This window comes from Heterocephalus glaber, unplaced genomic scaffold (assembly GCF_053883595.1).
Source record: "Heterocephalus glaber isolate CG9 unplaced genomic scaffold, H.glaber_assembly_v1.0 deba00001586, whole genome shotgun sequence".
NCBI classification, from domain to species: Eukaryota; Metazoa; Chordata; class Mammalia; order Rodentia; family Bathyergidae; genus Heterocephalus; species Heterocephalus glaber.
Genome location: NW_028258364.1, coordinates 3,194,470 through 3,210,048, shown reverse-complemented (window position 1 = coordinate 3,210,048; position 15,579 = coordinate 3,194,470). Strand labels below are relative to the sequence as shown.

General features: G+C 31.4%; 1 protein-coding gene across 11 annotated transcripts in view; it reads right to left on the bottom strand.

Annotated features, from left to right (window-relative positions):
- The window catches only part of Bltp1 (bridge-like lipid transfer protein family member 1), a 241,252-nt gene that overhangs the window by 158,352 nt on the left and 67,321 nt on the right, over positions 1 to 15,579 (bottom strand). For all 11 annotated transcript variants that reach the window (XM_021236449.2, XM_021236454.2, XM_021236453.2 and 8 more), the window contains exons 16-22: positions 11,856 to 12,011; positions 11,497 to 11,594; positions 10,068 to 10,246; positions 9,808 to 9,914; positions 8,677 to 8,885; positions 1,396 to 1,623; positions 506 to 643 (exon numbers count right to left, since the gene is read on the bottom strand). In XM_021236449.2, the coding sequence (XP_021092108.2) occupies positions 506 to 643; positions 1,396 to 1,623; positions 8,677 to 8,885; positions 9,808 to 9,914; positions 10,068 to 10,246; positions 11,497 to 11,594; positions 11,856 to 12,011 (1,115 nt within the window). The remainder of the gene's footprint in view (positions 1 to 505; positions 644 to 1,395; positions 1,624 to 8,676; positions 8,886 to 9,807; positions 9,915 to 10,067; positions 10,247 to 11,496; positions 11,595 to 11,855; positions 12,012 to 15,579) is intronic.

The window sequence follows — 15,579 nt, the reverse complement described above, 5'->3', positions numbered from 1 at the left end:
CAAAGAGAAGCCATTTGACATTTAAAAATAATAATAAAGTGATAACCTATTTAGAAATACAATAAATTCTCATTTGATTAATACTGTTGGTTCTCTTTTAAAAGAGGCCTAGAAGTATCATGAAGGGAACTTTTAAATGTCATAATAGTACATTAGATGAACATGAATAAATCACTGACCATGTAAATTGCATGTTTTACATTTTCATGGTACTAGTTAATATACTTAATTTTTCTCTTCTATAAACACATTAGAAAGTTATAAAGTATTTTTGCCACTTCTAAAACGAAAAAGATAAATTGGGATCCCATAAACACAGGAACAAGGAAAGAAAACCAAGGCTCTTGAACAACTCTCATATTCACATACATACAAATTTTCTTAATAATTACATTAATAGTTTCTAATTCAAAGAGTTACATATTCCAAGCACAGAAATTACCACAGTTTTGAACCCATAATTATTAATAGTAAAAGTCTTTACCATATCCCACTTTCTCATTACCTGATAGTTATCGCTGACAAACACATTGAGGGGTGACAAGACAAGTTGCAGCATGGTCTCTCTAAATCCTTTTTTCATTTCAAAACATAGTCTTTCCAAGAAAGCTGTAGGGCATTCCGGACCATCTGTAGTTCCATGCTAAGGAAAAAAACAAAAACAAAAACAAAAACAAACACACACAAGATGTAGAGAAAGTAGAGTAAGAAAGTATAGGAAAACAAAAATTACATTTATCACAATTAAGAGAATTTGATTTTTCTAAAGAAGACTATTTCTTTTCCCTAGTATAGACACTAAGAAACACAGGTGACTTCTCTGCTATGCAATGCTGGTATATGACGTGGAGTCAGTATGGAATGCAATGTTTCAGAGCCACCTCTTCCTGTATGGCCGTGCTCCAAAATCCCTGGCTTCTTGCAGTAATATAATCTCAGTCCAATTTGGCTTCAACAGACCCTATGGAAATGCTTGGAGTGAACCAGGTAACAGTGTTGAATCCAAAATGGACACAATAGACACTGCAATCTGCAAGTGTCAAGCCTGAAACTGTCATGTATCATGTAATAGCTCCACCAAACTAACCATAAAGTCTGAGATCTATTAGGCTAACTATAAACACAACCACTCAATATCATGACAAAATGTCCTGAAGTTACACAGAACAGCAAAGAAAGAGCTAAAGTAAAAGAAAAAAGAAAAAAGAAAACCAATGATCCAGTAATTATATGACGAAGAAAATAAGCTAGATTTCTAACAGTGAAAGGATAAATTTAGAAACTTTTGAACCTGAATTTTTTCAGTGTCTCTGGGCACCTAAGCACATAAACGGTTTCCTATGCTAGATGGTTATCATACTATACTCCAAACTATTCTGGTAAGGAAATACTTACAACCGGAAGACGCCCATGAACTTTGTACACATTAACAAGTACAGTAATATCCCAAGGACGCAAGGTAAGTGGATGAACTGCTTTGGCTGAACTTTCATTTTCCTTTTTGTCACTTTCCATTCCAACAGCAGTCCACCCAGAGCTAGATGATGTTGACAATGACAAAACAGGGCTTGAAATAACTTCTTCAAAATCCATATATATGTCATCTTCCCCAAAATAGTTTTCCTATAAATGTTAAGAAAAAACATGCTGTCTTTTAAAAAGATATGTAATAGATTTTCACCTATAGGCCCTAAACTTGTGAACTATGCATTTCTCTAACCTACTGTACTTAATTAAAAGCATCAGGTATGTTTCCGTAATATGAAAAAAGTATATTTATTTTAGCAAATAAATATTCTGTAGCAAAACACATGCAAAAGATTACAGAAGTCTATAGTAAAGCTTCATGATACCACAGCCAAATTTTGTAATTTAGGTCTTCAAAAAAACTTTGAAGGTTTGTATGGTCCAACAGCTTTCTATCTTCAGTTCTAAAGTTCTGATCCAATGCTCAGGGACATTCTTTGAGAAAAGAAGATCAATCCACTGAAAATCAATCTACCTAGGTAAATATTACAATTCATATATTTGTATTCCAGTTAGATTACCAAAGAGAAGTTTTTAAGCCTCTGTTTTGTTTTATTTTTTTAGTAATGGGAATTGAACCCAGGGCCTGGTTACATGCTCTACCACTGAGCTTTATCCCAGCCCTTTTATTTTGAAACAGGGTCTCCCTAGGTTGCCTAAGCTGGCCTCAAATTTATAATCTTCTGGCCTTAGCCTCTGGAATAGCTGGGATTACAGGCATGTGCCAACATATTCAGCTTATCAGAAATAGCTCAACAGCTTTAATAAGAATTCCAGTTTTGGTTATTAATGAAATAAAAACATGTGTTATCAACAGTTATCAAATTTCCTTCAGACAGTTCACTGATTTCTTAAATGTGAAACTGTTTCAAGTACTAATATTCTGATTTCTTTTGCACTAGAAATTAAAAATTAATTTTTAAGAAACACACTTAGTTTTAATTGAATTTTTTTTCTTCCCTTTGATTGTGAATTTATATTTTGCCTATTATATCTGTCAGTAATAAGGAAAAGTTAAAAATTCCAATAAAATTGTTAACCGTTATTTGTTAAGAATAAGAACCAACTCAATATTGTGGTAAATTTTACAGCTTGATTATTGAATCATTTATTTTCTGACTAAAATGATATATATCAGGTCATACTATCTTTTCTAGATGGGATTACTGAAGGGCTTAAAGTCATACAGTTAATGAGAGGGAAGACTAATACCAAAATCCCTAGTCTACTGATTTACAAAACCATTGCTTTCCCCCTATTCTCTATTGCTGTCCACCTCTAAATGACATAGGTGCAAATTAAAACCTGCTTAAAATCTTGATAACTGTTCTTATAATTCAAGGCCTGGACAAATTAAAGAGCAAATATAAAGATAAATCAACACTGGGCTATATCTTGAAATTCCAACATTAAAAATTTAAAATTAAACATGAATGTCTAAATTTTTATTGTTTTTTGTTTGTTTATTTTTTCCCCATTCCTAGCCCTCCCTTCACCCCCTCCACTCTTCCCTATTTACAAAGACTTTATTTCCATTTCTCAGCATTTTTCCTTTCCCTTCTTTCCTTTCTCCTGCCCCTCCCACTACCCCTACCCCTTTGGACCTTTTCTTCCTATTTTGCATTAGCGATTATTCATTTTAATCATTGGTACATTTTAGGTATACAATAGAATGACATTCATCATTGGAAATTTGCACCTTTACATAATCTCTCTTGGTTCTTATTTTTCACCCTTGCCCAGCCCTCCCTTCAACCCCTCCATTCCTCTCTATTTACAAAGATTTTGTTCCTATTTTACCATTTTCTCATATTAATTCCATACCCTTCTTTCCTTTCCCCTAACCCTCCCACTTCCTTCCCCTTTGCCCCTTTTCTTCCTATTTCACATTACCTATTATACATTTTAGTCCTTATTTACACTTTCAGTTTCTGACACCAGAGAAACTATTTGGTATTTACACATGTGTGTTCTATTTATTTCACTTAAGAGTATCGCCTCAATGTGCATCCATTTAGCTATAAATGTCTCTAATTTCCCATTTTTTATGGCTGAGTAGTACTCCATTTTATTAACCCACACTTTCTTTATCCAGTCTCCAGTTGATGGGCATTTGGGCTGTTTCCAAGTTTTAGCTATCACAAACTGTGCTGCTATGAACCAAACTCCCTCACTGGAGGAAAAATAGCCTCTTTAATAAATGGTGCTGGAAAAACTGGGTTTCAACTTGCCAAAGATTAAAACTAGACCTATATCTCTCGCCATGCACTAAAGTAAAATCAAAATGGATTAAAGATCTAAATATTAAAATAGAAATGCTGAACCAGGTGGAACAGAGGTTAAGTAGAACTCTTGAAGACATCAGCGTAGACAAAGATTTTATGAACAAAACCTCGGTTGCCCATGAACTAGCACAAACAATCAACAAGTGGGATCTCTTCTTATTAAAAAGCTTCTGCACAGCAAGAGAAACCACCAGCAGTGTGAAGAGACAACCCACAACGTGGGAAAAAATCTTCACCTGCTTTTCCTCAGACAAAGGTCTACTATCTCGAATCTAAAAAGAACTTAAAAAGATCAGACCTCCCAAATTTAAAGACCCAATCCGAAAATGGGCATCTGAAATGAACAGACATTTCTCAGACAAGGAAGAAGAAATAGCAAAGAAATACATGAAAAAATGTTCAACATCACTGGTCATTCGAGAGATGCAAATGAAAACAACGCTGAGATTCCACTTCACTCCAGAAAGAATGGCTGCTATCATGAATCAACCAATAACAAATGCTGGCGGGACTGTGGGGAAAGAGGAACCCTGCTCCACTGCTGGTGGGAGTGTAGACTGGTGCAAGCACTGTGGAAATCAGTATGGAGATACCTCAAAGAACTAGGACTAGAAGTCCCATTTGACTCCGCTATTCCACTGCTGGGGATCTTCCCCAAAGAATTAAAAGAATCACACCACAGTGATATATGTGCACCCATGTTCATAAATTTTTATTGTTGATCAAACTAGAATTCAAAACAGTCGTTGTTCCTTAGATCATTCAGAAACCTATTCAAAACACATGTGCCATCTCAGTCCTGAAGACTGGTTTAGCAGGTTTACAATGGGCATAGAGTCTAAAAGTCAGGAATGAAGTGGAAAAAAATCCTTGGATGATTTTCTCTGCAGATGGCCTCCGGACCCAATCATCCCTGCCCCATCTTTCCTCCAGATCTAAGGACAATGTACTCTGTTCATGATTATTAGCTTTCAGCATCCTAATATTTGCCAACAAAACAATTACTAACACTACTTAATAAATACCTTACTTTTAAAACATCCTTTGTAATCATTATAATTTTTAATCTTAAAAAATACCGATTCTTGCAGATTATTACAATTAAGAGAAAAATATTCTTCGAATCTAATGTTCAATTTGCTACCAAAGCAATCTTCATTTAATTATCTGAAATAGAAATAACTCATATCAAATTCTTACTTCTTTTTTTTTTTTTTTTGGTACCGGGGATCGAACTTGGGTCCTTGCACTTGTGCAGCAGGCGGTGAAACCACTAAGCTAAATCCCCGGCCCCCATATCAAATTCTTTACAGAACACTGACTGACCATCATAGTAGAATACATCTGCTAATTTTTATTAAATGTGTCAATGACTATGTTTTTAAGAAGTTATAAAACACCAGGAGTCTTTTATAAGTTAATACATTTGTACAAACTGAATATTAATTTAAAAAATTTTTAAACTGTAACTCCTTTAAAAAGCTAGTCTAATGTTAAATGTTTAATATTGAGTAAGCTTTTGTTTTTTGTACTATATAAATTCCAACCATAAAGGGTTATTTTAAGGATTCATTTTAAAAAATACAACAATTAGTGATATACTACACCAAACATTCATGGTAGTTTGAAGTTAATATGGTAAATATACACAAATATTTTCAAACACAATAAAACTGCCATTTCCATTTTATGGCAGGTGGCACATGAAATTAAACTATCTTTAAAACAAATTACAAACAACCCTAGGGAAACAAATCATTGGCTTACAGAACCAGGAAAAACGCATTCTGTCAAGTTTGTGGCATGCTTGAATTCAAAAATGAAAAACTAAGTAAAAGATCTCAGAAATATTATTTTCCTAAAGCTATTTTGTTATATGAGTGTCAAGTATCCCACTTCAAGTAATGGAAGACTGTCATGTTTTTTCAATTTAAAAATTTAGTTACCTAATTACACTCACTTCTCTAAACAGAAAAAAAAAAAGATTAATAGATTAAAAGATGACAGCTAATAAAATCAGAGAAGCAGGGATAATAAAAGCCCTGCAAGTTCTCTGATTTCCCAAATTACATTTTAAAAAGTGGAATTCACAGCCAGGCTTCTGTTTAAGATTACTAAAACTATTTTTTAAAATAAATAAAGCATATATTTTTAAAAATAAAGAAAGCATATGCATTGTATATACCCTGAATCCAGTTATTATTTCTGTCACTATGAAAGTAAGACTTCCATTCTTCTATTATCAAAAAATACAGAAAGACTAAGAGAAATAAGTTCATCCAGAAAAGTAATATAAGTGGTATTGTTATCCAACCATGTATCTACAACAGAAGAAATGTCATGAAATTTCCATATGATTAAAATAACTTTTGCAAATGCTCAGCGTTGCTACCTTCTCTACAGCTGCAGAAGACCTCCCAATTCCTAAAATGTTCCTCATAAATTTTAATATATGTAAACATTCTTCTTAGAATTCTTATAATAATGTCAGGAATACTTTCTTTTGTGGATTTTGGAGCTCAGTTTTTCAATATAAACAAATACAGAATAATTCTTTTTATTCTAGTTTATCTTTTATAATTGCTCGATATTTAATTTTGATAAATAAGGAAACTCAGTGACACGAATTTTCACATTTCTGTAATCTTTTTCATCTGTATGAATTCCATATTACATAAATATATTATATAAAACATATACAAAAATCCCTAAATTTCCAAATTAAAGTTCTAACATTGACACTAACTAGAACATAAGTTATATATTAAAACAAACAAAAAAGAAGACAGAATAGTAATTCTATTTAAGATAGAATATTATCCTTATATCAGCATTACATTAAGCTTTCTGGCAGAGAAAAATCAAACTTGCAAATTGCATATATTTCTTATAGTAAGCATAGAGTTCACTGGGCTAAATAATTTTTTGCTTATTGTGTTTTAGATACGTATTTAGCACAAATGCCAAAACTTGAAATTTTATAATTTGCCTTAATAGATGTCTTACACGAGTTCTAAGATAATTCAATGAATGCAAATGCTAATAGATACTTTAGTGCCTATGGCACTACTATCAACAAATGCTGGATCTTTGGAGTAGAATTTATTAAAAAGCATATATTATACTTCTTTCTCTATGTTTTATTTGTTACAGTCCTCTTATTTTTGGTAAATGTGTATTATTATAAAACTTTTAATCCTGAGGATCAATATGTACACAGTAATACTTAAAACACAGTTGATATTGTTCTGTTATAGTATTTTAAAACTGCTTTTATATCACTATGACCCTTTTTAGTCTGATAATTAAACCATTACCCTTCAAGAATCCCTTTTAAAATGGTAGGGGGAGGAAAGATAATCAGCAGAAACTAGGTATCCAAAAACATTAACTACAGTTTCCACTGCATCATTTATCTTTTTTTGGTACCAGGGATTGAACTTGGAATCTTGCGCTTGCGAGGTAGGCGCCAGAACCACTGAGCTAAATCCCCCGCCCATGCATCTTTTATTTTAAATTTCATTATCTGATGCTTTACAGCATTTTTTTGGTAAATGTAACACAGTAACTCAAATATTGTTTGTTTTTTACCTTCAAAAACCTAGGTTAGCCAGCACTTTCTCTAGAAAGCCTTCCTTAACAAATTTTGATTGTTCTTCCCTGATCAACCCTGATTTTCAGAATACCCCTCTAAAACTAATTACTCCTATTACTGTACATTAAATAATTCCTTGTTAACTAAGTATTCAATATCCAAATCTTTTCAGTGTGAAAATGAAATAGACAGCAATCGAAAGTGAGACCCACACAAACCTTCCTCCCACAACTAACTCCAGTATTCATTATATTTGGACAATTAATCTCTCTTAGACTATCAGATATAATAAATATTAACAGTATAATGAAATTCAAAAGAAGGAAATTTGCAAAATCCCAGGAAAATGCAAAATTTCATGAAATTGGTGTTAAGTAATGATTGAAAACTGCTTTCATCACACATGAAGCTATCAGTAATATATAGATATTTGGAAGGATTAGTTACCATAAAGAAGAGTAAATTAGCAAAAATTGCTGATGACTTGTTAGTAACTTTTTAAAAGTGTGATCTGAATAGTAAAAGAATAAAGTGATTTCTAGAAAACTCATGAAGCCCTCAAATAATTTTCTAAAAATAGTATCTCTTCATAATCATACTACAGACATCAACTTTAAAATGCTATCATACTGTGCAATCACACAATTTCAGTGGAAAACTTACCTTCAAATGAATCAACATTTGATTTATTCTTTGTTCTGTGTAGTGCACCTTAGTCAAAATTGATATTTGGCACACTCTAAAATAAACTTATTTTCATATATTTGTTTCCATTTTTAAAATGAAGATCACAACAAATCTTGGCTTATTATTTATTACAAAATGTTGTCATCTATTTTTAATGGACTCACTTAAAATAGATGTTTTCTAGTTACAATTATTCTCAGACAACAAGCAGAATTTCTGCTGTACTGCTACAGTGTGTTAAAATATGTCCATGTACCTGTACATCCTTCTCTATGCCCTTGGGTTTATCGCCTTGAAGACATATTCTATCATCTTTATCTCTAGCAACTAGCACCATTTCTAAATCACACTATATCCTCACACACACACACACACACACACACACACACACACAAAGCTCCACTGAGAAGTACTATTTTAAAAAATGTTGTAACTGAGTCTAGGACTTCAAGCCTAGTCAACATATACAATATATCCTCAACAATTTTTAAATCATCTATTTCAAATGATCTCAATTTTCTATTGGATTACAACTACTTCGCCTATATTTATAATACATGTAAATTCTTTTTAAAATCTTACCTTTATACACAAAAAGGCATTTAATAAAGGTCCATAGAGAGTTATCTGAGAATCTGGGGAGAGTTCCATTTCTACATGAAGTTTATCAGGTGGAAGTTCTGAGGGATCAATAGGAGGCCGTGAAGAAGTAGAGGGAGAAGAAACAACTCTGTCTGAGGTTTTCTGGGCTGGCCTTAACACAGATAGCATTGTTTCTTCCATTTCAGACACTGGAATAAATTGGAAAAAAATAATGTTTAAGGGAAGGAGAAAATGACTGGTTAGAAGTTCATCATGGAAATATACACTAAGAAATGTTTCTTTATAAATATTAAAGTCTTGATATAATATCTGTAAGTATATAATAAACACAGACCCAAAAGGCCAATAACTAAGAAAGAAAAATAGAGAATAAACTTCAGTGAAATACAAATAGAAATGCATAGATCAGATTGCACAGAATCAATGAAAAATTTCTGTCAACATTCTTAGTGAGACCTTGTAATATAAATGTGGGTCACAATTAGGCCTTGACTAAACTTGAGGATTAAACAAAGTTGCTTCCACAGCAACACTTATTCAAATACATTGTGACATAAGCCACCATACATATGAACTATGAATTCTATCCTTTGAAACTTCACACAAAGAAAGCATGACTTCATTCTAATTCTTTTTTTGTCATTAAGTCATTAAGGCTAATAATTATCTTTAAAGAACTATAAATTACATAATTGTCAAAATACTTTAAAGAAACTAACATTTCACAAACCCAAGCTTCTTAAATACACACATTCAGAGACACTTTGTTTCACATTCCAGCTCAGCCATGTCTACTTGAGAGGGCTTGAGAAAATTACTTTTCTGAGCATGTCTCAACTTCAAGATGAGAATAATATTTATCCTACAAAATCGTTGTAAGAATTAAGTGAAATAATTTAAGACAGGAAATTCTTTGACCCAGTATTTTATGTATAATAAATGCTGACTAAAAGTTAGCTATAATTATTCCAAAATATTTAAAAGAGTATAAACTTATACTATTATTTTAAGAATAAATACATTTTCAAAATTTTCAAATTTTTGTATCTTTGAAGATTATCCTTAACACAAACAGGTATTCCAAAGGACAAATTATATAAAAACACTTACATGACTGTTTTAGCTGTTCATCTGCTTTTTGTGGATAAATTGGATGCCATGTATAATCAATTGTAAGCATGACACTTGGAACAGTCCAACATTCAACCCAACCAGCCCTTTAATGAATACAAAACAAAGTTTCTGATTAATCACCTATTCTTTTAATTGTATAGAGACATTAGTTATAGATCATTAAACTTCATTATCATTATTTGAAAGAAGAAATTTCTCCATATAATGAGCATAAAAAACTTATTTTATGTACTCACTTTTCCTGAGTGATGTTGCGCCATTTTGGTTTAACTGTTTTCTGACCACTCTGACACTCAGCAGTAATACCAGTCTCATGAATCATCTTATTTGGGTGGCAGTTCTTAACCAGCATAAATAACGAATATTTACTAGGGTGGCAATCTGGTAGAAACAAATGAAGATCAACATCTTCTCCCTAAAAATCAATTTATAACAACCCAAAGTTAAAAAGTCAGTATATAAATATCTTAAGTCACTATTTATCATTAAATCTGTAACAATCTTGAAAATAAATTCAAAAGAAAATAAATTTTAAATGGCATATTTTATACTCAACAGTAAAGTAAATGTCTGGAATATGATTATATATTGAATAAAACTAAATTTGGATTGAAAATAAAGAAGCAACATAGCACATAACAGTGAAAGATCATCTTCCATGGTTAGCCATGGGTAGTTTATATGAAATTCAGTTTTTCAAAAAAATTCTCTAATATAAGCTTAGGTGTTCTGTATTTTTCTCAATTTTTAAAAGAGGACTGTCTCCTTTGATTATTCAATTTTAGTAACCTCAACTGGCTTTTAATAATTCTAAGCTGGCTTATCAAAAGATCTTCATTCTGTTTCATTTTTTTCCTTCTAGGTCTTCTATTCTTATACTGATGACTAGTTTCTTAACATGTGGCATTCAGGTGTGATTTTAAAAATGGAGCCCTAAGCTATATTGCTAGGTTCAAATTTGGAAACCAATTTCCAATTTGAAAACTCACCAGCTAAAGACAAGTTATACAATGTCAGTCTTTCAGTTTTCTAATCTATAAATGCAAAACATAGTAATAATTAATATAAGAAGGTTGATCTGACAAATTACACAAAAAACACTCAGAACAGTGTCTGGCATATAAGAAATGTTTAATAGGTGTTAAATGTACCTATTATTATTGCTTCTACTTTTAAAACCATAGCCAACATTAATACTATAATTGCTACTGATTATCCATATCCTAAAACTAGATGTTGCACAAAATTCTGAGTTTAAGGGAAGTATGTAAGAGCTAAAATAAAAGGAAGAAAAAGGAAGATAAAAGGAAGAAAAGTGCTTGTGTGTATTCCCTGAATTCATGGTTACAATTCGGAAAGCATACAATTAGTTCAGAGAACTAGTAAACATTACAGCTAGAATGGATTCTTAAGAAAACATAAATTAGTCACAGAGATCAGAAATGATCTCTAAAGAAAATGACCAACTTACAGGAATTTTGCATTCTGTTAACTACAAAAAGGAAACAGAAGGAGTTCTCTGACAATAAAGTTAGTGGACACTGGAAGAAAGTTAGCACACCTCAGTGTGGCCATGGATGGGCAGGGAAAGTAAAGAAAAGCTCTGGAAAAATCAAACTTACTAATAAACCTTGTGGAATAAACAATGCATCCAATTATACGTACTCTTAAAGAGAACTTGGTATTACATGTAGCTGGAACAAAGTCCGTAAAAGGTAAAGAAAAATCAATGTTTAGTGTTTCCCCACAGGCAGCCAGATATACTACAAAACAAAAAAGACAAAAAATAAATTTACTTCTAATGTCAATAAAAATAAATTTAACAGTCACTTTCAATGCATACCTAAACAAAATTAAATGTAAGACAGTATTAGTCCAACCTTGAAATTGTCATCTGAGATTATCGTAAGGTAATGGGGAAAAAATCAATTCTAATATCTATTAAAGCTACATGATCATTACTAATTTTCTTTGTGTGTGTCTTAATGAGCAGAATATTTGACTTAATTTTTAAAATGTCTTACCATTTTCCTGTTGTTTAGTAGAACAGTCAATCCAATTGTGTTGATTAGCAGCCCAAATCATTTCAAATTGATGAAACATGATTTTAAAATTCCATGTATATGGAACAAATGAAAAAATGTCTGGAGCACTATCACTAGACCAGTCTTGAATTAAATCTAAAATTATTGGGGTACAAGAAAGTAAAATTAATTGAAATTCAGAAAACCAAACACACAGACTTTTAACATCAATCAAAAATAAATTTTTCCTTGGTAAATAAAAAAAAATTTACTTATAAATTTATAAATTTAAGATGCTTAAAATATTATTACAGGATTTGGCCCTAAACAGATGTTTACTTACTAGTCATAGTTCTAAATTAAAATTTTTTATACATATAAATCACTGTTTTGGAAAATAATTTTAGGAAATCGGAAAAAATCACCTAACATTTGACTACCCAATTAATCCAACATTGCAGATACATTTCCTTCTAGATATCTTTCTACATACATTTTTATGCTATCTTATATGTGTTTTTGTGTGTTGCCTTTTCAATGAAAAGTATTTCCCCATGTCAAACTTTGCACTAAGAGTTCACTAAAAAAAATTTATCTTGCCGGGGATTTAGCTCAGTAGCGTCGTGCCTGCCTCACTAGCACAAGGTCCTGAGTTCAATCCCTGGTACCAAAAGGAAAAAAAAAATTATCTCAAGATTTATATGTCTTCTAAACTTGTACTGTCTCTCCAAATTTTTGTGTTATATGTAATATTTCAATGTGTATTTGTGCATATTTTACATATTCAGAATAATTTTGTCGGAATAGATTCCAGAAATGGAATTCATAGGTCAAAAGGGAAGAATTTTTTTCAAGGCTATTATAAATTATAGAGCTACTTTCCAAGATAAGTGAATTCATTTATACTGCCACCAGAAAAGTATACTTGCTTACCTTTCTCTTTGTACCCTCTCTTGCATTGTACTTATTTTTACCTATATATTTCTTGGGGGTTGGGGGGAAAGGGGTTTGCTGTTTCATATCTGAACAATAATATCTCAATTTAACTGAATTTCTTGAAGTGTACTTGAACATTTTTTCACATTTACTTATGAAAGAAATATCTATTGACTGACTACTATGTGATGAATTTTGTTTTAATTGTCACTTTTAAAAATTGTGTACATATACCCAATCTGTTTATCCTTTGGTACCTTTTTTTTTAATTTACAAAGTAAAAGTTCCCTATCATAAGCATATTAGCTTTAGTCTACCACTGTTATTACCACAACTTTTTCTTCTGGTCTCCAATTTGTTTACATGCATTGTATACTCCCAACAATAGTATCTTTCAATAACAATTCTCCTAGGGCTTATTTTCTTATTTTTCTCCTGATAAATATTTACAGCTCAGTATTTTTACTCAAACAATCTGTATAAAATGGATATAGTGTCAGACTACCCATGCATACGCACAGTAAATAGCATAATGTTATTATGTGTATAAAATTAAACTTTGTGTGTGAAAAAGGAAATGATTTGAAAGCAGTATTGTAATAGCATAGATTTTGATGCCAGATAGTAGTAGGTTTAAATTTTGGCTTTAACTTACTATCTATATAATCCTGAAAAAAGGATTTAAATGCTATCAATTTTCTCTTTTACAAAATGAGGACAACTTCACAGATGTGTTATGGATAATTGAGATGATTTATGTGAAGTTTTTAGAAAGTGGCAGAGGGCAAGCATCCCACAGACGGTAGAATTTATTATTAAAGACATTCTAAGAAAAAATATAAGGTAAATCCATGAAATATCTAAAGCAGTTTGCTTTAAATTTTAAAGGGATACTTAAACTAAAATATATGAGATATATTAATAATAAAATTAGAAATAAATTTACTTCATATGAGTTCATTTGAAACTTTAGCTTTCATGCACAGAAAATGATGCACATATATTAGAAATTCCTGTCTTGTTAATATGGCAAAATAATACATTTAATGTCAACTTTCAGTAACTGAATATTATTTAAATGTAGAGTTTCAGTATATCAATAATAAAGAGCATATGGTTATGAAACTCTTTTAGTAATAAAGAGTTGACTCAACAGATTTACTTTAAACACATTTTTATTTCATTTGACAACCAGTCACAATAGCTTATCATACCTTCTAATAACTATGCTTACTTTTAATCTTTTACTTCTAAGTGCTACCTTACCTAGACAGCCTGATTCTATCTCTCTAACTTGGGTAGGGGGTGGTTACTGGGGGGACTGAGCCCAGGGCTTTCACACTAAACTATATCCCCAGCCCTTTTTTTTAAGATAGGTTCTAAGTTGCTAAGTTGCCCAGCTTGGGCTCCAACTTGCAGTCTTCCTACATCAGCCTCCCAGAGTGCTGGGATTACATACATGTACTATCATGCCTGGCTCTAACTTTATCCTTTAGCACAATATTTCAAAGATGCTCAAAAATCATGTCTGGAATCAACCAATGCCACAACAAAATGCATCATTCACCTAGCAGATTCCCTTATTTTTCTCTGGATAAATATTTAACTTAACCTGTATAAAATAAAGTTAGCTCTCCACATTCATGGGCTCCTCATCCATGGCTTCAACCAGCCATGGGTTGAAAATAAATATTTTTTTAAATGCACCTGTAAACTAGGCATGGTGACTTTGAGCATTTACAGATTTTGGTACCCAAAGAGGATCCTAAAACCGTTCCGATACCAAGTGACAACTGTACTGTCTTTCATATCCTGTCTGCTGAGGAAAAAATATCTGTCTTTAACAGGAGCATGATATTACAGAGAGCACAGAATGCAGTCAAAAAACTGTTCTCCAATGTCCCTTCTACTTATTAGCTTCAGGAATTTTTCCTAAGTCATTCAAGGTCTCTATTCTTCAAATTCCTCATTGTTAATTAAAGGATAATAATTAACTATTGCTTTTTTTCTTTTCAAGTTTAACCTGGCAATTTATTTAAGTTTTGATGAGAAACTATTGCTTTTTAGAGTTGAGTGAAGATGACAAAATACTACACAAATCTTAGTGAATAATACTGAGTTCATTTACTAAGACCATTTCCGATCTTTTAGATCTTTCTGTATTTTCTCTGATTACCTTCAGTAATTTCCTCTACACTTAGGTCTTATTCATATGTATTTTTTTAGCTCCCTCATTCTTGCCTGCATTCAACATACATACAGCCTGGTAATATCTCATTTATCTAAGTCTAGTGCATGAGAATGTACTTGAGATTAATAAACAAAATAAAACAAGAAATGCTTATAATATATACATTGAAAACTATGGGCAGAGACCATCTTTAGTGTTTGATTTGAATTATTATTGATATGAAATTTAGATTGTATATTGATTGTATTTATTTTATACTCCTATTAGTTAAATGAGTGACAGGTAATTGCTAGTAAAATAAACAGAAATTCAAATGACCTATTTCAGAAACCAATGTAATTTTATAGTTATTTGCTAATTTCTTTTTTAAGAAATTTTACTGGTTTTTTCTTGAAACATTTGATATTTTATAATTACTCAATTTCTATTTTAATAAAGCTTAGTTTTTTCTTTAATAACTTGTTTTAAATTTCAACATATTCTACAAAATGGTTTGCATTCCAGCTTCTACAATAACTTTACTGATCAATATTAAAAATTACAGTGACAAAATTTTTATTAGGAGCTTAAACAACCATTTTAATATGCATTTCTCTT